Source organism: Mandrillus leucophaeus, unplaced genomic scaffold (assembly GCF_000951045.1).
Source record: "Mandrillus leucophaeus isolate KB7577 unplaced genomic scaffold, Mleu.le_1.0 Scaffold488, whole genome shotgun sequence".
NCBI classification, from domain to species: domain Eukaryota; kingdom Metazoa; phylum Chordata; class Mammalia; order Primates; family Cercopithecidae; genus Mandrillus; species Mandrillus leucophaeus.
In genome coordinates, this window is record NW_012105231.1 from 1,179,757 (window position 1) to 1,203,930 (window position 24,174).

The window sequence follows — 24,174 nt, forward strand, 5'->3', positions numbered from 1 at the left end:
TGAGGTCAAATCCTGGCTCTTTTGTATTGTGGCATTTTTATGATGTCTCTGAGGCTCACTTTTCTCCTTTATAGAATAGGAACCATGAGAGAAACTACCCCATAGGGTTGTTGTGAAAGTTACGGGAGCCAAGCCATGTAAAACTCTGAGCGCATTGCCCAGCATGTAGTAAGTGCTAAAAAAATATTGATTTATCTCATTGTTATTCTAATTTTGGAATATATAATACGAAAAATTGGAGAACATTGTATTGAAAGTCAGGGCACGGGTAGAGGGTGGACTCTGACCCCGTCCGAGGACTTAGATGCTGGTGATCCACTAGGGAGGAATGGATATGGCTGAACTTTTCCCTCAATATTGGTCTTACTTATAGAAAATGTGTCCAAGTATTTTTCTCCTTAATTCAGGTGGATTTTCCTGGAGAACTTGCCCTAGAGAGTTGGACTCTCCCATCCAGATTCCCTCTGGCAAAATCTTTGAGATCATAATTGGAATGCAGGCATTCATACCTCTGGAAGAAACTCTGTTGGTTGATGGCTTTGTAGAATATATTAAGCTCAAAGGCTTGTCAAATTGAGACCAGATAGCTAATAAATCTGGGATGGAGAGTCTAGATGTTGATAGATCACATTGGTCTTATCTGAATGATGAATAAGTGTGGGAAGAAGAAAGTTCTTGATGTGAATATCTTTCTGATATTTAGTGTCAACTTTGTGTTGAACATTAAGCTAGCCCTGGTTTTCTCAACCTCAGCAGTGTTGGAATTTTGGGCTGGGCACTTCTTTGTGATGGGGGCTGAACTGTGCTTGTACGATGTTTAGCAGCATTCCTGACCTCTACCCATTTGATGCCCTTGGCCCCCTCCCCCCAAGTTATGACAACCCCAAATGTCCCCAGACATTGCCGAATGTTCCAGTGGGAGGAGGATAGTGGAGGTAAAATTGTCCCTGGCTAAAAGCTATGGGATTAGGCATTGGAGTTGCAAAAATGAATCAAACTCTGCTCCTATAATCTAGAGTCTTACAGTTTAAGAGGGGAGACCCTCAAGGGCAATGGGCTATGATAATACAGTCAGGTCAACCACAAGGTGAACCCTGAGCAGAACATAAGACTGGAGATGAGACAGGGGAGGGCGGGTGATACCTTCAACACAACTACTTGGCTGGATACAGAGAGAAATGGTCCTTTTCTGGTGAACACAGGTGGGTATTTGGAATACCAGTTTTGGTTTTCTGATGCCCACAGGGGCCAATCAGAAGGTGCTACCTTTTGCCCCTGCTGCAAATGGGCCGAGGCTGCTCTACATTTTGACCTCTTGCATCTGTGTTTCATATGTTAGACTGGGCAGTTTTCACATCTTGTTGCAGAGGCCGTCTTTATCTTTAGCATCTTTGCTCTTCTTTAGAAGTACTAATGCTTGTCCAGGCCACAACCCAGACTAATTAAGCCAGAATTGTTGGGATGAGGGCTGGACACTGGGAGTTTCTGAAGCTGCTCAGGTGAATCAGATGTACAGGGTTGAACACCACTGGTCTCATGTAAAAGAAAACAGCCGGGTGAGGATTTGAGCAGAACAAACCAGAATATGGGCTGGTGGTGCCTCCAGAAGCTGCTCTCCAGGTCTGGGCTGGGTTCACATCAGTAAAATTGGGTAATGGCCACATCTAGGAAACAAAAGCATTATTTTGATTTATAAAATCAAATTCTATTGAGTTGAAAAACAAATGTGAATTAAAATTAACTTAATAACTGATCTTTAAATTTAGTGCAAGAAGAGATTGTATTAATGTCATTTTAAAACTCTCCCTTAGCCAAATACTTTTTAATTGAACATCAAAATAATAAAAATATTGAATGTCTGCATTTTCTCTCAAGATAGAGGCAAGTAAACAAGCAAAGGGATCCTTATGCCAAAAAACATAGGCTAAAGGAGGCTCTTAACATTGCCCTCTGCTCTGAGCTTCCCAGTAGGCAAGGCAACAAACAGAACTGGATAGAATGCATGGCCCTCAATGCTTACTACAAGGAAGAATGCCAGTCCATTGGGAGTGAGGCTTCTATTTTTTATCTTTTTTTTTTTTTTTTTTATTTGATTTTTTTTTTTTTTTTTTTTTTTTTTTTTTTTTTTTTGTTTGGTGCTTTTTTAGGAGGCATTTATCACATGAGTTTCCAGATAAGGGACATAGAACAATATAATGGGTAGTGTCTTTGCTTGCAGTTTTACAAACAATGCAAATGCGATTCATGTGGCTGCCTCTTATATCAGCTCTGGCTAGAAGCCAAAGGCATAAACAGTGTGATATTCTAGTTCGGTGTGAATTTTTCCATGGAGAGCAGAAATGATATCATCCAGGCTTAGAGCTTCCCAGGGATTTGACTTGGCAGTAGGCAGAGCTTAAAAGCCTTAGAAGAATTAAAATTTGGTGTTTCTTAGGCTGTCTTTCTGGCTAACTTCCATTTAATTTTTAAGATGTAGTTCCAGCATCATGTGTTCCAAGAAAGTTTCCCTGACTCCCTGAAGTTGAATTAGGTATCCTAATAATGTGGTCCCATAATATCCTGTGCACCCCACCTTTCCACAGAACCCCCACCCCATTATACCTGTGTATGTGTCTGTGTTGCAGATGATGGACCCTGAAAGGTAGGCATGATATCAGTTATGTTTGTATTCCCAGCTCATACACTGGTTCTGGCACATAGTAAGTCTTCATAAATATTTATTAGGCATGCCAAACTAGAGTAATTCTTGGTATAAGGCAAGGTAGTATGCAGAGAGGTTAGAGTCTTGGTTTTGGCACCAGATTGCCAGGATAAAATTTACCACTATCTAGCTCTGTTACCTTGGACAAGTGAAAGAATTGTTCTGTGCCTCTGTTTATGTATCTGAAATACGGAGCTAACAACAGCACCTACCCCTAGAGTTGCTGAGGGGATTAAGGGAATTGACATATGAAGCATACTTAGTACAGTGCCTGGCATATAGAAATTGCTATGCAATTGGCTATGATGACTCGTGTTTTTGATGTCCCCGTGGCTCTTTTGCCAGGGCGAATGTACAGAGGGGCTAAGCTGTGGTCCTGGCTGGGCCTGGCACACAAATACTTGTTACTCACTCGAAAGCAGCTCCCGTGTGCCAGCTCTCAGGCATGTGGAGGGCCAGGCTGACGCTCTGCGTGCATACTGGCCCTCCAGGCTGCCTCTGTCCGGAGGTTGGGCAACCTTATCCATCCTTCTCAGAGCTCCCTGTCTAGCCACACTGGGGTGGGTTTTGGGAAGATATTTGTAATCTCTAGGTCAGAACTCCATCTCTGAGGCTTTCTACCTTCTTCAGGTGACCTCTCACCCTGCCTTGGTTTCCCGTGGGAGGCAATTGAGGGGTCTTTGGCCACGAGTAGACTTGGGGTCCTCTTCTGGCTCAGCCTCTTATTTTCTGTGTGATCTTGGATGAGTAATGAAACATCTCCAGCATCAGCTGTCTCATCTTTAATAATTGAGATGATAGTAACCCTGATGAAGTGGCTACTGTAAGGATTCAGGGAAGTAATTTGTATAGAGCTGTTAGCCGGGACCCGTCATGTCAGCATGTAATCACTATGAGATGCTTTTGCTCTTGATGGTGAAACTGGCTTCTACGAAGTCTATACCTGGTCTTTTTCTCCATGACATGAGCTTTCTTTAGAATTTATCTTTGTTAAAATAACCAGAAAAGCTCTGGAGGCCTTAAAGTGCTGAGGTGGCTTTATCCCAACCAAAGTCTACAGGACTTACTTATAGGTAGGGATCAGTGCTCACTAACCTGCTCCTGAAGATGCTGGAGGTCCCTACTCACTTTCTCCCTCCTGGAGCTGCCTGGCACTCAGGCCATGCCTGGCAGTGGTCCCAGCCGGGGTGACTGGCGTCCTGTCTGCTTGTGGCTTCTCCTTGTCCTTTTCATACTAGCTTCATTTTCTGCTCTAAAAGACATAGGTATTTTACAAAAAAAGGATTAGGAAAGAAGAAAAATTAGGCACTTTTCATCATATTTGTACAGAAAGTGATGTCTAAAGTGGTTTTGTTGAGAACAACATATGATTTTTGTCCCAAAGCACTAAATGTGAATCTAGACTCTTAGAATATAGCCCAGACTCTGCCTCCAATCCACAGCTGGCCAGGAGGTGTGCCATTTTGATGAGCTATTTATCTTTGCTGTATGTTTGTGTATGTGTGTGTCCAATCTCTGCAGCTTAGGGTTCTTCCATTCCATATTTTGGGGCATACTATGGGCACACTGGACTCAGAGTAACTTTTCTTTATACTTATGTTAATTTTGAGGGCAAGGAGATGTTTTGCTCCTTCTTCCTTCACAGGATTTCAATGACCTACTTCTTCTTTTAGGTCTACCCAAACCTCTCACTCTTTCAACCCAGTACCTCCATGAAGCCATTCCTACTATTCCAGCTTGCTCTCACTTTTCCCATCAGAGGTCCCTCCAGACAGCTTACCTATCCACAGACTGCCTGTGCTATCTCTTCCTCCCTACATAACCCCACAGTGGAGCCCAATCTGATTGAGGAAAGAGACAGCATCAGTGGCTTTCCTTCTTGCCCACAAATTCACCCTCACTGAGGACAGGATACCTAGGAAACCCTCAGCCTATATTTATGTTGAAGGAGCTCAGATCTCCTGTTCTGTACATTTTTAAATCATTCATCCTTCTAGAAAGATGTGTTGATCAAAGTGAGCCAGTATGTGTGAACTATTTCTTTGAACAGACTGTTATAAATCTCCAGCCCTCATGCACATCCTGTTGATATAATGTCAATCCCGAGGTTACTGATGATTCTGCATCTCTTCTTTCTTTGGGTTGCCTGATGTATGTTCATTTAAATGGGCCATGGAATGAAGTTGTAGGATAAGCATCTGACATTCTTCCCTTCTAGAAGTGATAAATAGAGCCTGAGCCCAAAATGGACTTGTGGGCTTGATCAAGAATTCTCTATGAAGTTGTGTCTGTTCTACTGCTTGATTCCAAAGAACACACAGCCCAAACAGCCTCCAGAGCCTGGAGATTGGAGCAGAGAATTCCTTCTCTTATCTCAACGTCTGGCCAGAAGGTCCACCTTTCCAAAGTGTATGAAAATACATTATGTCTTAGTCCATTTTGTTCTGCTATCACAGAATACCTGAGATTAGGTAGTATATTGAAAAACAACCTTTTGGGTACTATGCTTATTACCTGGGTGATGAAATAATCTGTATACCCATCCCTCATAACATGCAATTTACCTATATAACAAGCCTGTGTATATATACCCCTGAATCTAAAATAAAAGGTTTTTTTTTTTTTTTTTTTTTTTTAAGAACAGAGATTTATTTCTTATAGTTTTGGAGGCTGGGAAGTCCAAAGTCGAGGAGTCTGCATCATTGGCAAGGGCCTTTGTGCTGTGCCATTCCATGTCAGAAAGCAGGAGGGCAAGAGAGGGTAAGAGAGGGCGAGCAGGAGAGCAAGAGGGAGTCAAACTCACCCTTTTATAAGGAAACCACTCTTGCAATGCTGATATTAATCTACACAGGAGGATGACGTCCTATGACACAAACACCTTCTATTAGACCCCACTCTCAACTCTATTGCATTGGGAATTAAGTTTCTAACACATATTTTTTGGGGGATACATTCAAACCATAGCAAGTTCTATATAAGAAGTTTTGGAGTTTGGGTTCTCAGCTAGTTTTCCAGGCTTGGTGCAGAAAATTGATATTTCTTTTATTTTGTTTTGCTGCCAATTTTCCCTCTTCTGTCAGCCCCTGCACAAGCCATGCTCATCCTTGCTGTGCCCCCGTCCAGCCACCTTGCATCAGTCAGTGTTCTTAGTCTTCAACAACAGAAACCTGCTCTAGTTAGCTTAAGGAAAAGGAGAATTTATTGACTTCTGATGGACTTGGGATTTATTGACTTCTGATTAGACAAGTCTGATTGGTTGCCCATGTTTATCCCTGCTCTCCCCTAAACTATTCTGAAATGATGAGCAAGAGGTTAAAATGTTGTAAATCTACAAGATCAAAGAGTTCATAATAGGAGACAATAGTGGATGGGTGCTTGGGGCCAGTTTTTGGAAAATAGAAAGTGGATGGAGGGCCGGGCATAGTGGCTTATACTGGCACTTTGAGAGGTTGAGGCAGGAGCATCCCTAAGTCCAGAAGTTCGAGACCAGCCTGGGCAACATAGTGAGACCCCGTCTTTACAAAAAATTAAAAAGAAAATTAACCAGGCTTGGTAACATGTGCCTGTAGTAACAGCTACTCAGGAGGCTGAGGTGGGAGGATCACTTGAGCCCAGGAGGTCAAGACTACAGTGAGCCAGGATTGTGCCATTGCACTCAGCCTGGGTGACAGAGGGAGACCCTGTCTCAACTTTTTAAAAAGTGGATGGAAGAAGGATAACTGATTTAGCAGATGCAAGGATGTTACAGTGTTAGTGCTTGATAATAAAGATGCTATTGGGGGATGAGCCTGGTTCTGCCGGCAAGCCTCTGAGAGTCTCAGCACCCAGAAACTCCAGAAAGCCGAGGTTAGGCAGGTGGCACAAACCAGGAAAAATTAAGCAGACATTGACATATTTGATAGTAGAACCTTTGGCCGCTTCTTCTGACCTGCTCACAGGATGCCAGTGGCTGGAGTGCTCTCTTCTGGCAGGATATAGTAGGAGTCATTTCTGGAGAAACTGAAGGACTCTGGGGAAAATACCTCCAAATGCTGACATTGGGGAGTCTTCCAATGCAAAGGACAGGAAGTCCCCCTATCCACAAGTCACACCCATACCCTTCAATGAGCTTCTTAATGCTTCACATTAAACATGAAAGGACAATTAAGGATCATTATGCATTTGAGGAATGTCTTTTATATGAAACAGAGAGTACAAAACAAAGGGATACCAAAGGGATCCAGGACAAACTAAATAATGTGAGGAAAAAGAGAAAACTTCAAAAACACTATTATTAGTCTTAAAGAGATTAAAAAATATTGCACCTTTAAGACTTGAACAGGTTGCTATGAAAAAGAACAGAGAGCACAAAGCAGCAATTGAAGAGAAACGTGATGACTGAAATTGTAAAAGTCCAATTGAAGTAAAGCAAAAAAGGCAAAGAGGTATATAATGAGAGGGAAAAGTTGATAAAAATGCATGGCTCAATTTAGAAAGTTTAATATTCTAGTAGGAATTCTAGAGAGAGAACAGAAAAAATACAGAAAAGGCAAATATCAAAGAAATAAGTAACAAAATATTTCAGAGTTAAAGGACATGTGTCTCCAGATTAAAAAGCCCTCCCAACCATGTAGCTCTTACTCAAAGTAAAGGAAAAGAACAACCACACCAAGGCACTGGGTAGAGGGGTAGGGCAGGGGGAGAGAGAAGGAAGGAGGAGGAAAAGGGGAAGGAGGGAAAGGGAGGAGGGAGAGCAGGTGACATGAAAAGAACAGGAATCAAAATGGCATTAGGATGCTTAAGAGTAACACCAGGCATGGTGGCTCATGCCTGTAGTCCCAGAACTTTGGGAGGCTAAGGCTGGCAGGTCACATGAGCCCAGGGGTTTGAGACCAGCCTGGGCAACACGTCAAAACCCAGTCTGTACAAAAAATGTAAAAATTAGGCCACTACAGTGTTGGACACCTGTAATTTCAGCTACTTGGGAGACAAAGGTGGGAGACTGCTTGAACCTGGGAGGTCGAGGCTGAAGTGAGTCATGATCACACCATTGCACTCCAGTCTGGGTGACAGAGCAAGACTCTATCTAAAAAAAGAAAATAAAAAAAGTAACACCCATACTAGAAGATACTGGAGAGGTGCTATTTCTGAGGAAGAATTAATATTCACATGTTCTATACTAAGTGAAGCTATCAATCAATATTATAGCAAAGTTAAAAAAATTCATACATGTAAACACTCAAAAACATATACCCTGTGAATCTACTTAAGAAATTACTATGGTAGGATGGGCTTCAGAAAAAAAAAAGTCAAAACACACAAAAAAAGATAAAAGTAAGCACAATGGCAGTTACAGAGAATCCAACCAGCAGAGCAGAAAGGAAGTCTCATGACAGCCCCTGCTCATCCATCTGGAGACCAGTTGGTCCACACAAGGGAAGGGAGAGAGCTGGAATGGGCTGTCTCCAGGGTTTAAGGAAATGGAAAGCTTATTTTGTTGTGTTGCGTATTTGGAAAAGTACATTATATTATAAATATGACATGATATATAACTACAGATAAATAACTGTAAATATAAATAAAAATTTTGTGGTTATAAATAACTACAAGTCAGAGCAATTGCTAATGCAAAAAAGCAAAAGTTGTATAAGCAAGGAAATAATATAATCATAGTCTACTGTTTGGTTTAGTAGTGAATAGTATCATAATCATAATGGAGTCAATACAATTGTTTCAATTTATAAATTGTGGTACAGCTAGATTGGAAATACTGGGAAGGGAAATGAAAGGATGAGAGGATTGAGAGACTTAAGTCCTCTCTGCAGTATCAGGAAGATAATAGATAGTGCTAAAGTTAATCAACCAAGTATAGCAGTATGAACATGATTAAATATGATTAAGAAACATGGAAGTAAATCCCAAAGAAACAGATGAAAGAGTTGTAAGTGTTTGCCTCTGGGGAGCAGGACTGGGAGTGGCATTAGGACCAGCGACTGCCATTTTTCAATAGAAGGCTTTTAATTCTGCCTTTTAAAAATTATGATTTAGTATAGAATAATAGGCTTAGAAACTATTGTCTATAATTGTCACATTGTGCTTTGAAATTACTCAGTTTATTCTCCCTTTTAAAACATTTGATTATACTCTTATTCGGCACATGGCTCTTACCAGTTTTTTATATTCAGATTTTAAAAATAAATATTATTTTCCCTATTGTTTGTATAAAGTTTTAGAACAGAGTTACTAAGAAATAAAAGTAATTTATTCAAATGACACTGGTCAACTCACAGTGGTGGACTGAATGCTGGAGAGCTAGGCCCAGAAAGCCATGGGAGGCTGGAAGGAACAGATGTGGCTGAGGTTACCCTGGGTCAGTCTGGATAAGACACCATCGGTGGACCCCAACACTGCTGTTCTCGTGGGGAGTGAGTTAGACCTTTGAGTCACTATCTCAGGATTCAAGGGGATCTGTTGTGCTAAGCCTAGGTCCTATGCTGGCCTTGCACACAATGGGCATCTCCACACACCAAAGACTCCCTGATATAGGGTAGACAAAATTCTACAATTGTTTCTCACACACCCCCATGTGGGACACCCTTTCCTTTTCTCCCAAATGACTGGATTCCTCAAACTATTGGGAACCTGCCCCCATAGCATTTTCGAATATATTGAGGTCCAAGCATCAGTCTTGTCTATCAATCTCCCAGACTTTTCAGATGAAAAAGCAATGAAACCCGGGGAGTTTAAAAGCAAAAGAGAAAAAGCAAGAGCTAGGTTCATAGTCCTTTTCACATATATTTCCCTGGTTGATCAAACAGGGTGCTAGTCTGATAAAGTTTACCTTTGCTTACGATCTAAGGTGAAGAGGGCAGTGTTGGAAGACAAGAAGAGGTTCCAAAGCATTCTGAATGGTTTGTGTAGAGCAGTGAACTGATTCCAACAACATGACATTTACAAGGATAAAGATGAAGGCTTCCAGTGAGGCTGGGAAACCCCCTGAACCAGTACAGAGAATGTAGGGGTGTGTGTGTGTGTATAACTCATAATTTTAAAAATACATTCCTGAGGCTTGAAAGTGGGGCCACTGGGTGTGAGCTGTGCTGTCCCCAGGAATGTGGAAGCTCCGCAATAGCGAAGCAATCGTGGTGCAAGGGGGAAAGGGAGCTTCCTGTCCTGCCACTTTCGGCCCGGTTCCCAGTCTTCACAGGTCACCAGTTCTACAGCTGGAGTGACTTGGTGTCTGCAGGCCAAGCCTGTCAGTGCCGATTCCCACACTGGAGGACGGGGACTCTGCAGGCTGCCTTGCTGCTGCATAACCTGCCTTGTCCTTGCGGACCTTTCCCTTTTGCCTGAGTGAAGCCCTTGCCCTATCCCTGTCTGCTCTTGTGATTACTCATCTCTCCCAAACTTTATGTATTTATGTAAGTGTTTTAGAGATGCAATCTTGCTATATTGCCCAGGCTGGTCACAAGCTCCCAGCCCTAAACGATCCTCCGCCTCTGTCCCAGAGCAGCTGGATCACAGGTGTAAGCCACCACACCTGGTCTCTCCCAAACTGTTAAGATTGTCCTCTCCAACTTCCTGCTGCCTGAGGGAGTTTAGCGGGATGAATCATCATCTTCCTCATTGAGCCTATCCAGCGTCTGTCTTTATGCAGCTGCATCTGGAAGTCACGTCAAGTTCCTTTTTCTCCTTGTACCTCACTCAGTTTTCAACCTATGACCCCATCCCGTCAGTGTTTTCTTTCTAAACGCTTTAAGCTCCATCCTTTTCTTCCTGGGCCAATGCCTCATACCCTGTTCTGGTCCTCATTGCCTCTTTTCTGGACCATTCTAACTACTTTTCATCAGATGTTTTAAATGCTCTCACTTGTTAAATTCACCTCCACATGGCCAGGCTGGCCTATCTGGAATCCAGATCTGACCATACTCTTCCATCTTAACTTCCTTCCATGCATGCCCAAGGCTGCAGCTCCATTTACCTGACTGTTCCTGTTGCAACCTCAGTGTCCTGTGAAATATTGATGTGTTTCTGGAACAAAGAAAGTGAATATTCTGGGGAGATTCGCTTGATAAATAAACTCTGGGTTCAGCCAAGTTTGACAAGTTTCTGTGAAAAGAGGACTTGCCTGTTTAGTATGCTTTGTCATTCTCAAGCTGGAGATACAAATGCAGTATATCTCCAACTTTCCCACAGATTTTTTTTTTTTTTTTTTTAAACAAGAAACTTGTATTTATCTCCTAAGACCCTCCCATTCTGTGGAACACAATCTGGAAACTCTCATTTTATAGGGTAAAAGCCAGGCTCTGCTGCCTGGCAGAAGACCCTGTTGACTGGGACCTGGCAGCATTTCAGGTAATAACTCATGCCTCATGTCACTGATCCTCCCACCTCGGGTATTAAGCCATGGGGTGGCCAACAGTGGAGATGCATCATGTGCACATTTAACTCACAGTCCATTGGTTCTCAGGCCAGATGATGCCACATCTGCCTCAACAGGCAGTAGGCATAGTGAAACCTGACGTAGTTTGTGTGCCAGGACCTGCTGGGGGAGTGCGCGCGTGGCCTCGAGGGTTTCTCACAAGGGCAGCTTGCCCACACACTTCCTGTCCTAACTTGCAAGGCAGGAAGAGCTTCCAAAGTGGTCTGAGCATTTGAATTAGAGCAGTGGCCTGAGAGAACAGGGCTAGGTAAGTGGGTGATGATTTAATCAATACACTCAGGGAAGAAAATGAAGCTCTAATTGAGGGCTGTAGAGAAATAGTGATTGATAAAGGTTAGGGGAACAGACACAGCGTTCTTTATACAAATGATGTTTTCTGTACCATTTCATATCCATGAATTAAGAAATCTTTATGGCTAATTTTGTCTAATTGATTTTTGCCTCATCTGGTAACTTTAGATTCAAATCCTCACTCACACGATGTGACCATGTGGCTCCACCACTGTCCCTACAAATCGAATGCCTTTTCACATCTCCAGCCTTCTGCACACTGTCTCCTTAGAAGCCCCGTATCACGGAGTTTTCTCTCTAAGCCATGTCATTCTGTGGGTGGGACCTTTTCAGGTGCTTTGTGCTGGCAGTGGGGTGGGCGTTGGGCAGCTGGGCCACACCCCTGAGGAGTAAGAGCAGGCATCTTTGGTTTCTGATTCTGTTTCTACTTTCTATAAGGGCCAAATGCAATTTCCTGGCTTACTGTGAGGTCCCAAGAGCTCTGGGCAAAAACTAAGCTCCTGACCATTCCCAGGTCTGGGACCGAACTACGTGGGCGCTTTGTGCTTGGAGAAGGGCTATCTTAATGGTTGTGAAGCAATTTACATTGTGGATGCTAAAATAGATTCCTTCTCCCCACACTCTCTTATTGCTGAATTTGCAATATCCTCTCTTCCTTACTCCCTAAGACCTCAGAGCCCCCCCATGGTCTCTCAGTCACTTTCTGTGGAACCAGAGTCCCAAATTGAGTACCGAGGTGGCCAAGGTAAGAGGTAAGCAACGGCTTATGCCCCAGCTGTCGCACCATCCGCCTCCCCTCCCCCACTGCACTGGCCACCTCCCCTGGTTTTCCCATGTCACAAATCCAGAGACTTGTTTCCTGACAATTTCTGGGCCAGGAGTTCCTCCCTAGCACCATGAGGTAGAAGAAGCTTATGTCTCCAGAACTAAAAAGCAGATATTTTTCTTTCTATTCCATTCTCAAAAAGTCAGGCTCATAAAAAAGAATACAAATTATACTCAGCAGCTCTTACCAGCTTGGTAAAGAATTGCTACTTTCAACTTTATTGCCTTAAAAAGAATTCACATGTTTCCATCTTTTAAAAAAAGATTGGGGTTGAGGGAAGGAATTAGATTCATGTGCAGAAGTGGCTTGCCTGAGCATGATTTGAAGGGGTCACAGCATTAACCTTGAACGCTGATGCTTTAATTGAACAGCTGGGAAAGTGTAGCTATTCTCCCAGCGGATGTCCCTGCTGTGGGTCAGGGGCTCTGAGACTGACAGCTGCACTGGGAGGGAGGGAGTCTCCTGTCCCAAATGGCTCCACACCCTCCTTCAGCAGTATCTGATGCTGTGGTCCCTGGAGTTGGTCTTTGGATGCAGGCAGCAGCTTCTCAAACTCCAGTATGAACGTGAACATTTTCTCCTCCCTCCCTCCCACTGGAGGGAGGGAGGAGAAAACATTTCTAAACAGTTTTGGACTTTGCTTGTATTTGAAAATCACTTGACGCTGGAGCTGAACGGCAGAGTGTATGAGAAATGGCTCAGCACAGCCATCTGCCACCCCAGGGCCATGTCCCCTGTCCTCAGGGACCGAGTCATGAGATTGTTCACAGTGAACACTGCAGAGGCTGGTGGCTTGCCCCCGCCGAACCAGAGTGAGCATAAATAATCTCAGAAGTGATTTGTTCCACTGTACATCCAGGTCCTCAAAAGGGGTTGTGTGACAGCATCCATGTGGCCAAAGGCCTGAATGTCTTGCTCCTCTGTGAGACAAGATCGGACAGAAAAGCTGGGCTCTGTTGCCTCCCATCAGGACATAGCCTGAATGCCTGTAAGAGTGAGGACATGGGGGGCCTTATTTGGTTTCTGTGCCCTCCAGGTGGCAGGGAAATTATGGGCCATTGATTAAAATCCAAGTATCCATTGGCCAATACTCAGTGGTGCCGCCTGGCTTCACTTCTCCAAGTTGATCTTATTAGACAGATCGTGCCTGCGAGCAGGCTCCATTTCATTTTTTCTGCTGGTATTAACGTTTCCTTATAAATTGTCCACATGTAGCATATTCTCACTTTTTATTATAGTAAATTGCACTCCCTGCACAGCCCTGGAACTTGCCTCTATTTCATCTGAAGGATCCACAAATGATCTGTAATGAATCTTCATTCCCCCGGGGCTGTGAGAGGGCGCTTCTGCCATCCACACGAACAGGGAAGGCAGTTCAGACTGGCTATTGAGCTCAGACTTGGTCAACAAGAAGGACTGAGGCCAGAGAGGTCTAATGATTTACTAGAAATTTTTCACATCTATCAGAATTTTACATGAATTTAGTCAATTATGCTTTCTTTCTTTCTTGTTGTTCCATAGCAACATAATAGTTTTTCAGAGATCTGAGCCAATGGCAAAAAAGTCTAATGCTGAACATTCTCTCTTCCAGTGTACTCTCTTTCAGTAGTATCTTTTTAAATGTCACTGATTGACCAAACTAGTCCAGCACTTACTATGCTGTTAGGCATGATATATGGGAACTAGCATCAGGAGGATCAACACTCAGTCCGAATGAAGAAACAATTGTATCCTGGAGGAAAAGCTCTAGAATTTGATCATGTTTCCATCAGCTCCTAAAGGTCACGGCATCTTGCATTCATTCACTTTAAGTTCACTTTGTTTCTTTCTCAGATCCTCTCAGATGTGTAGAACGGGGTGTTATTTGCAAATACAGGCTGCAGTCACTTTGCATGGCACAATGTTAACCAAAAATCAAGTGTATAATCAAGTTCGTGCAAAGCAAGGACACTAGTTCCATATGGACAGGTTTTGGTTATCACAATACCATGCACCATGAAAACAAAGGTCACCTGTACATTCATATTCTTTTTAACTGTAGTAAGTTTTCTATTTATGCTCCCAGACTTCCTTCTACTCAGTCCCAGGAATGTGAATCACCCATTCATTCATTCTATAGGCACATTTTGAAGTTCACTGTCTGCCAGGTGCTATGTCCCACAAATGGCTTCGTGGTAATTAGACCAGGCTTTGGCCTCCAGGAGCTCACTTCCTAGTGAGGGACCAGAGGCTATCCCCATTGGCAAAAAAATCCTTTGGCAACCAGAGGTGCACATGATCCAGGAATTTTGAAAGGAGGTGACAGGAAATTTTGGAAACCAGGATCAGACTTTGCAGAAGCCCCTGTAGCTCTCTAGGCCCCCACTATCCAGTCACCACTATCACTGTCACCTGAATCACCTTCTGGTTTAGCTGTTGTTTTTGCACTAAACACCTGTAAAAGGCACAGAGATTGAGTTTCGTCTTTTCTTGGTGCCCAAGTCAGTGGAACACGGTAGAAACCATATGGGTTTTGCATTGGAAAGGCCTGGTTACTCTGACTTTCTGGGAGACTTTGGGAAAACAACTTCATCCTTCTGAGACTTGGCTTTTCCATTTGTAGGCTACAGTTCAGTAGCCTCTTTCAGTGGGCCGTTGTGAGGGCTCAGGGAAGGATTGTGTGTAGAGGGCTTAGCTCAGGGTCTGGGTTGGATGAGGTGTTCTGGAAATGCCAGTGATTGCCCCCAGCCTGCAACCAGCCTTCCACTCCAGCCTTTCCCAGCCAGTGCCTTCCCTGAGCTCCTAAGTGGCAGGTTCAGCTTTCTCCCAGTGAAACAGCCCTCTTAAAGGCCTTCCCCAGAGCTGTGGTTTAGCGCTTCACAGGGTAAATTCTACACCTTTCTCAGATGACTTTGCTAGAGCCAGGAGGGATTGCCTTGTCTCCACCATCCTTCAGTGACCTGAGCCCATGCACTCCCCCATGTTCAACTGCTTTTCCCTGTGCCCAGATGGGGTGTTTCCTGTACCTGCCAAGGGTGGGGGCCTTGGGCTTCAAGGATCCTCCAGCAAAGAGATGGGTGAGGTGGGAATAGATGACTGTCAGGAGGGGCTGACTCCTGGGAAAGGCTTGGGAGAAAACACTGGAAAAGAGACCTTCTGGGATCCAAGATTCCCCAGTGGGATCTAAAAATAAGGATGGAGCCAGAATTAGGACTCGTGGGAGATGAAGAGAACTTCAGGGCAGTTTTCTGGTGAACACAAAGACCAAAGAGGCTCCAGAGAAAAGACTGGGGCAAGGAGAAGCAGCTGAGCCAGCATCTTGGGACGTTTTCCCAAGCAGGCAGGCCCCCAGGAGGCACAGGGTGGCTGAGAAAGTTCTGTGATAACTGCTCTTTAGGGGTTTCCTCATGCTTCCTGGCATAACTTCTGAAACTTGGGCCTCATGGTGTCTGCTTTGCTGATTTCCTTTTAAACAGGCTCTTCAAATAATACATCCTCCTGCAGCTAGCTATGCCCCTTCCTTGCAAATGGAGGGGCGTTGCGCTCCTGCATGCTTTGGAGGGGTGACATTGCACAGAGAGCATTGTTCCTAAATGACATGTTGTTGCAAAGGCAGCAGTGGGCCTTTAACGTGAGCTCAATATCTGTCCTTGGGAAAGTGCCAGGCCCTGGGCTCCACAAGGGGAATGTTCTCAAATGTTAGAGTTGGGGTTTTAAAAAGATGCTAATTGCTGACAAGCTTTCACTATCTCAGGCTCCCAGTGTTGGGGGGATGCCTAGATAAGTGGTCAACAATTAACACATACATAAATAATTGGTGGCATTTGCACTTTGTAAAATAAATCCTCAGCGATGTTATTGGAAGGCTTCCATGTGGAGGTTTTTTTCACTCCATTTACTATTCCTTTAGGCCAAGATAAAGAGAAACAGTCTCACACTTAAGAAATGCATGTGGGATAATGGTCTCAGGCTTATGAGAACAAGTTAACCTGGAGAAGGACAGCATTGTGACTTGTAATGGTGTTTTTTTAGATATGAGAAAAAAGACCATTTTTTCCCATTGTTAAGGGGCCGGGTTCAGACCCAAAAGCTTTTTCAGACAGTTATCTGGGGCTTTTGGAGAGCAACATGACCAAAAGAAAGAACACAGGCTTTGGAGACAGTTGGGCCAGAGTTCAAATCTAACCTCTGCTGAGTACTGGCTAAGGGACCTTTTGCAAGATACGAGTCTCGATTGAGGTCTCAGTTCCCCATCTGTGAAGCAGGGATAAGAACACTGCATGGCTTGTTAGGTTGTTGGGAGTAAATGAGGTGTGTGGGTTGTGAAGCAGAGGAAATGTTGTATTGAAGTATCTTGGGGGGGTGGTTAATAAAAGCAAGCTCTCGTCGCCCTTGGAAATGTCTCCAACTTAGTCTTGAGGGAAAAGCCAAGGACACAGAGGAAGGGGCCCCAGGCTGGAGATGCCTCCTCCAGTGCGTTCAGCCTCACTGTTTTCTCTACCTCCTTCCAGGCTCTTGGATGTTAGAACTGATCCTCACTACCATATGGTCCAGGGGCAGCTGTCAACTCTCCCCATCACCAGTCTAGGAGAGCCACCTCCACCCTTGACATTCATGTCAGTGCTCAGGGACTCCTTTCTGTGCAGAGTCTGTTTGGAAGCTGGGAGCCAGTGCTTGGCCCACATCTATTTCCCTATGAAAATCGTGAGATCAGGGTGGCCAGAGCAGGACCCAAATGTCCTCTGGCCCTCAGTGGGCCTGCAGAATGGCCTGTTGGTGTCCTGTGTCACTTACAACTCAGCTTTTAGGCATCACTGGGAAAAGGCATCTGAGGTTCAGACTGGGGCTGTTGCTCTTGAGCAGGGAGACACATTCCCTTCCACAGTCAGTCGGCATCCCCAGCATGGGAACAACAGCCGCCTTCGGCCTCCTTTAGCTGGAGTTTGCCTATAACAGCACACTTTTCTTTCCAGAGGGTGGAATGTGGGTGTCAAGATGTGGATGCACACATAAGTCAACACACGTGTGGACACTTAGCTGTTCCTTTTACCCCTGACTGACTGTGCCCAGCCTCCCAGCTATCTCATGTGCCAGTCACCACCATCAGCATCTGCTGTCTCCTCCATTCAAAAGAGGCTAGAAGAGAAGTCAGTTGGATGCTTTGCAACTTCTTACATCCCTAACTCTTCTTCTGAAGTTCTGTGTTTGCCAATGTATGATGGCCACAGGAGCCAGGCAGACTGGCCCAGTGGTTTGACTAGGTCTCGTGGGATTCACAGCAACTTAGAGGGATGCAGGCATCTGGCCACTACAGCAATTCCTTTGGGCTTATTGGGCCCTAGTCCCCAGCTCCCACAGGGTTTGTGCCCCCAGCCACAGTGTCTCACTTCAGGAGAGAAGTCTAACTGCAGACTGCAGGGAATCAGCCACCCTACCTGCTGGGAGCCCACCCTGAGCAGGAGGCCACCTCCCCTCCCCTCCCCACCCATAGGGTACAGGGGCTACCCTTTGCTTGTCTAACTGGGTCATCACTTCTCTGCTGATGCCCACAGCATTATGCAGCTCGATCCACACTGTGGCCAAGATGGGAGGGAAGCACCACATCCTGCTGTCTTGAAGGGGAGCACATGGAGGTGGTGGTGCCCAACACTTTGCAAAGCTGTATTGATTGTTGGTCTTTTTGCCACTGGTGTCTCCATGATGGCAGAGATGAGGTTCCTGGTTCACTCCCCTACCCAGGAGAATTGGGATGGCCTGTTGGGGTTGGGTGGGCTTTGTCTGTTTAATGAAGGAAGGAATGAATGAATGAGGGATTATGCACTTGTACACATTCAAAAGAGACCATCGAATCAAGACCAGGCTGGAGACTCCAGTAGAGGGAACGGGAGGAACTTCGTGCTGACTGATCATCTTTAGTGAGCTCCTCCCTGGGCTGGAAGTGTCACCTGTAATTTCATTTGACTCTCACAATAACCCTAAGTGGGAGGTGTTTGTCTTGAGTTGGGTTCGCAGAAGTAGACATGGAGATGAATTTTTTTGGTATGACAATGATTTATTAGAAGTTATGGGGAATTTAGAAAAGAAAGACAGCAGGGGAGTGGGGACTTAGAAGAGGAACATAAAGGAAGCCAAACAAGGTGATTTTGGCTCCACCCTGCAGAGGAATTCTGGAAACAGCTGAGATCACACTCTGGAGAAGTCTCCATTAGGGAGCAAGGCAGCTGTGATTTGTTTTCGTGGCACTCTGGGTCCCTGGTTAGGGGCGTGCATTCCAAGCCACCGTGAGTGCCAAGCAGGGTTCAGGCAGCCTGAATTGGGGGTGTTGGCTGTTGGGAGTGAACACACATGCTGAGTCAGTGTAATAAAAAATGCTAACAGATTCACAGGGACTGTGGGCAGAGTCCCCTGTAGCACTGTTGGTATTCAAATGCCTTATGGGTGTGGAAACTGCAGCTCAGAGAAGTGAAAAGTCTCACCCAGGAGCACTCAGCCAGGAAGTGGCAGAACTGGGATTCCAGTGCACTCTGCTGCCTGCTGGAACTCTCCATAGCGTTCTTACTCTGCAGACGGAAGGGAGGACTTACCTCTACCTGCTGCAGATGTAGCTGGAGAGGAAAAGGGAAAGGGCAGCACTTAGAAGGGGAATTAGTGGTGCTGGGAGGGACATTGCCCACTGGGGTGTGAGCATTTAGGACTCTTCCCACAGAGCTGGCAGCCCTCCAGTAATTGCTGGAGTAGCGTGGGGTGATAGAGGACAGGGGGAGGCAGGCAGTATTCCTGCTAAATGTGCTATAGCTTCTCCTTCTCTCCATCTATCTCAGCCGCTGTGCGAATGGCACCCTCTGGAAAAGGCTGGAGAAAGGCACCATTTATCTCCGTGTGGGGAAAAGAGGCTTAACAAATTAGCTGATGCTTAATTGGTGAGGAAAAGTAGGACAGAAAAGTTGACCAGTTGTCCCGTGGGGTTTTCTGATCAATTGTCTCCACCAGTATCTTCCCTGCATGGGTCTGATACTAGGTGGAAGTACTTCTTAGGGTGGCCAAATCTCCCACCCACTCCCTGGGGTCTCCCAGCAACTGAATCAGGTTGTCTGCAGTGCTGGCCTCTTCCAGGACAAGCAGAGAACCTCTCACCTGCACAGGTATACCCAGACCTTCAGATTCACAGAACTGCATATTCTGAAGCAGGACTCTCAGCTCCTGAAGCCAAGAGGCAGGGTCAGAGCTCTGAAACAGCACAGGATCTCAGACACAGCACAATTGCCAGTGAATTAGGATCCCTAGCAGTGGGGCCTGTGGGCCCTCTTTTTTAAAGCTCCCTTGGAGGTTCTGAAACACAGCCAGACTGGAGAATCATTGCTGAAGAATGTCAGTGCATGATAAAGCTTTACTTCTCACAAATGGTCAGCCTTCTTAGATACATGACACTGTAAAGAAAGTACTGCTCACCTTCTGCTCAGGCACTTCCTGGGATGGGACGGCGCTCCTCCTGAGACATCCCATTTCATCTTGAATGACTTGGAAAGTCAGAAAGTTGTCTCCTATATTGAATTGATATCTGCCTCCCTGATTATGGGAGCCATTGGCTCTAAGTCAACACTCAGAAGATGCACAGAGCAGTTCCAATCTCTCTTGCACATGACAATTTAAAGACACCTGTATTATCCCACCTCTAAGCATCCCTGATCACTTTAACTGTCCCTCTTCATGACTGGGCTATAGTGTGCATTGTCCTTCATCGAGTGGGGTGACCTGGTTAGGTCCACCTGCCAAGGGGTGGAACAAACTCCTCCCACACCCTCCTTTCCATGAGTTGAGCTAGAGGTGAGCTAGAGCCCAGCGATGTGCTTTTACATACCTTGGGAGACAGGAAATGGCAAGTGTTATCTACATTTTATGAAGGAACAGAGACCAGAGTGGTTAAGTGACAGCTGGGTGGAGGCAGTCCCCTTTGGTTTTTCCTCAAGAGTGTTGCTTTCAAACTTTATTTCCCCATTTGCCCTTCTGCTCCTGGAAACTGAGTGTAGGGCTTGAGTTTGGCCTTGTTAAACCACATGTCTTTAGATTCAGTTCAGTGTTCCAGCCACTGAGATGTTATGACATCCTCCCAGATTTGCATCTGTGCACATTTAATAAGAGTATTGCCAGTGTCCTCTACATGAGTGTCAAGGAAATGTTGAACTGTTGGCAATCGAGGTGAGCTAGAGCCCAGTGATGTTCTCAGAGCATTCTCAGCCCACCCTGTCTCCACTTCTCCCTCCATCTCTTCATCAGTGCTTCCAGGCTTTTGAAGACCTCCCTGAAAGTCTGCGTGTTGACAGGAGAGAGGCTCTGGACGGGGTGGCTGAGACGCCACCCTGAAGTGTTCTCCTTCCTCTACCCTGACTGAAGGTCCCTTTGAGCTTTGGCTCTTCAGCCCTTGAAGCTTCTCTGGAGAGAGCCGGGTTAACTGAGTTTGTAGAAAGGGGCGGAAAGTGTCTTCAGGATACAGCCTTGCAGCATACCCAGGTACATGGCTTAGCATCTCTTGGAGCCTCCTTTCTTTCCAGTGCAAAAGAGAGGCACCCTGTACATGACAGTTTGCAGGCTGCAGCACCATGCAGACCTAGGGTCACTGGTGGGGTTGTTGGCACAGGCCCTGACACCTCCATGCCTCATTTGTTGGGAGTGAGTCAGATCTCTATGTACTGATGAGGAAAGATATTCGTGTTACACTGATAAATCAAAAACTAGAGTCTTAACTGGATGTGTATTTCATGGTCTGATTTTAATGAAAACACTTGTCTGGTATCTATTTGTAGCTATTTACTTGCGGAGGTAACTGTAAAATCTTCTAGAAGGTGACACCTCAAACAATGTTTAGAGAGTAAATTTGGAGGGATAAAGGGGGAATTTTCACTATGGCAGCATATTTTTTTAAATGGGATGGGATGATGGGATGTTGAGCATTTTTATTTTTCTGCATTGTTTTTCGATAACAGGAATAATAAAATTACATTTCAAACAAGAAAACAGGACTCCAATCTGATAGCTCTTGTCCAGGTTCATAGTCGGCCTGGCTCAGTGCCCAGGCTCAGCAAGCACTTGGCACCTGCTCACGGGATGTATTCATACGGGACATGCTTGGAAACCATTAGTCTCTTCCAATTCTTCCAATCTGTTGGCTTTCCAATTGAAGGAGAGGGAAAGCACTCATAAACACATACAGGAAACAAAATAATTAACTGAATTCTGTCTGCCTCGGCCTTCCACTTCATTTGCATAATCAACAATGTTTACTGAATACCTGCTGTGTGCTGGTTACAGCTATTGGGACACAGCTGTGACCTAGGAGATGTGGCCTTTGACATAATGGCAGAGGAGATAAACAATAAGAAATATTCTGGCAGAGGAGATAGACAATAAGAAATAAGTAAACTGATAGCCGTTCAAGCACAAAGATGGCAAGTGCCATAAAGAAACAGAACAAAACACTGTAATAGAGAGTTACAAATGGGGCTATGGCCTAGGAACTAGAAAGAGCTTTGTTCTATGGATCCTAAAGAACTGAAGGAAGCTGGGAGCCCCAGAGCTGCTGTGAGCTGCTGTCTTCCTGAATGTCACTCAGTACAGCTGGACTAGACAAGCCCCCATAAATCCCTCATTCCAGTTTCCTGATTCTGCAGCCTGGAATAATGATAACACTCATCCCCTAAGCGCCCCAGCAGAAAAGTGTTTGCAGGCATTCCTAGGGAAGGGAGGCTGTACCTGTATCTGTGACCCTGTGCTGCCTGCAGGAACCCAAGCATCTAATCTTGCTCTGGGCTGGTGCAGGAGAACGTGGAGGGAGAGCAGGAAATCAGATGTCTGTGTTCAGATGAAGCTTCTTGCAGCTAAGGCAGCCAGAGCAGGCCCCAGGGGGATGGCATGTTTTGTGAGGAAAATATTCTCTAAGAACAATGTTTATAAAACTCTGTCTCGGCAATCATCCTGTGTCTGCCAGCTTCTGTCTTGCTTCTGTTCATGTTCGTTCTTTTTCTCTCTGCAGGCCGTGGAGACCAACCTGGCTTCCAAGGACAGCCACTGGGTCTTTGTGAATGAGGTAAGGGCTCTAGAAATGTGATGAGCAAGGCCTGGACTGAGCCCCTAGCCCCTTGGTAAAGCTCAGCATGATCCTTTTGGGTTCAATAATGACTTAGGGGGCTGTTGTGAATCCTGGGGCTCCACCTAGCCCAGGCAGAAGCTCAAAGAGTTGAACTTGACCTAGCAGGGTGCTCACCTGGCAGATGAGAACCAGAGAAAGAATCCTGACCCAGGTCTATGAGGAAGTCAAAAGTCAGAGGGCAGTGGTGGCAGGGATGAGGTGTGCTAGGTGAGGTGAGGCAGCCAGTGGAAGCCAGGGGCTGGAGCAATTAGGGCAGGCCATGAATTGGGATGCAGAGGCGGTGGGGCAAAGGAATGAGTAGGGGAGGAAGGCTGAATTTCATGCAGGATGGTAAGGGTGTGCATGAGTGTGAGCGAGAGTGTGTATGCAGAGTGTGCACATGCATGCGAGAATGTGAATCCAGGTGTGTGTGTATGTCTGTGTTAATGGTGTGTGTGTGTTTATGAGTTGTGTGTGTAGGTGTGTGTGAACATGCATGTGTGTGGATGTGTCTGCATGAAGGTGTGTGTATATATGTGTCTGTGTGAAGGTGTGTGTATATATGTGTGTGGATGTGTTTGAGTGTGTGACAGGTATGTGCATGCATGTGCAAGTGTGTGTGTGTGAGTGTGTGCATGTGCAAATGAGTGAATATGTGTGTGGCTGTGCATGTACAAGAGTGTGTGTTTGTGTGTCTTTGTGTGTGAATTGTATGTGTTGAGTGTATGTACAGGGGTGTGCATGTGCAAATTTTGTGTGTGCATGTGTGTATGTATGAGTGTGTGTGCATGAGTGTGTATATGTCAGTTTGTGTATGTATATGTTTGGGTGTGTATGTATGAAAGTGCATATATCTGTATATGAGTTTGAGTGCTGTGCTGTGTGAGTTGTATGTGCATGTGTGTTTGTGCATGTGTGTGTAAGTATGTTTGTGTGTGCAACCAGTACGTGTAGGGATAAGTGTACCCACGTAAAGGGAGTAAATAGGAAGTCTCTCCCATGACTGACCATCCCACCAGCTTGGCCCCAGGGAGGAATGACAACACCAGGGATCATGGTGGCCTGGCCTGCTCTTCATTACTTGTACCCTGTCTGGCCCTGGCCTCCTCCATGCTGCAGGCATTGCATGAGAGTGGCCTGAAATCGCACACCCTAGCTTTCCCAAAGAATCCCCTCTGCCCACATGTCCTTTCAGGAGCACTGACTCGGGTGGCCTGTGTGACCTCAGTGCGCTATATTCACTGACAGCAGACTCAGAATGTGTTCTTGGTGCAAGATTTCATCATGGCTCATCATGGCTATGGCCTTCAGCTGCTCCTAAATTAGCTGATCAATTTCTAATGGCTTCATCTGGAAGATGCAGGTTTATTATGTAGGCAATTCATTCTTTTATGATGTCTGTTTCCTCATTAGTTCTTTGCTAATATGTCTGAAATAGTCTTGGGTGGCTTATTTTAATAATTGTGCAGGTAGTATCAGATTGTAACTACTTGCAAAGTCCACTTTTCATAGATTTCCCTTCATGAATTCACATCTTATTAGCTCCATGTCCACAGATGCCAGTTGGGGACGTGTAGTAACTATCCATTTACCGTGGGGTGCAGGTGGTTGTGCTGGTAATTAGAAGGGACATGACTGCCTCCTCCTGTTTTCAGAGCCTGTGAGAGGCTGCCTTGATCCTTGAGAAGTTTGAATTCTCTGGGGTTTGCTGACTTCTCTATGGTTCTTCACAGTCCAGTTTTCTTTGTTCCAAAGAAACGGTGCATTCCTGAAGTCAAATGTCTGATGCTGGTTTTACTTTTTTGATGAATCCTCCAAATTGGATAGCCAGT

At 45.2% G+C, this 24,174-nt stretch overlaps 1 protein-coding gene across 1 annotated transcript in view; it reads left to right on the top strand.

Moving 5' to 3' along the window:
* The window catches only part of GRID1 (glutamate receptor, ionotropic, delta 1), an 840,572-nt gene that overhangs the window by 456,124 nt on the left and 360,274 nt on the right, over positions 1–24,174 (top strand). The window contains exon 8 of the mRNA XM_011995401.1: positions 22,247–22,300. Coding sequence (XP_011850791.1) covers positions 22,247–22,300 — 54 coding nt within the window. The remainder of the gene's footprint in view (positions 1–22,246; positions 22,301–24,174) is intronic.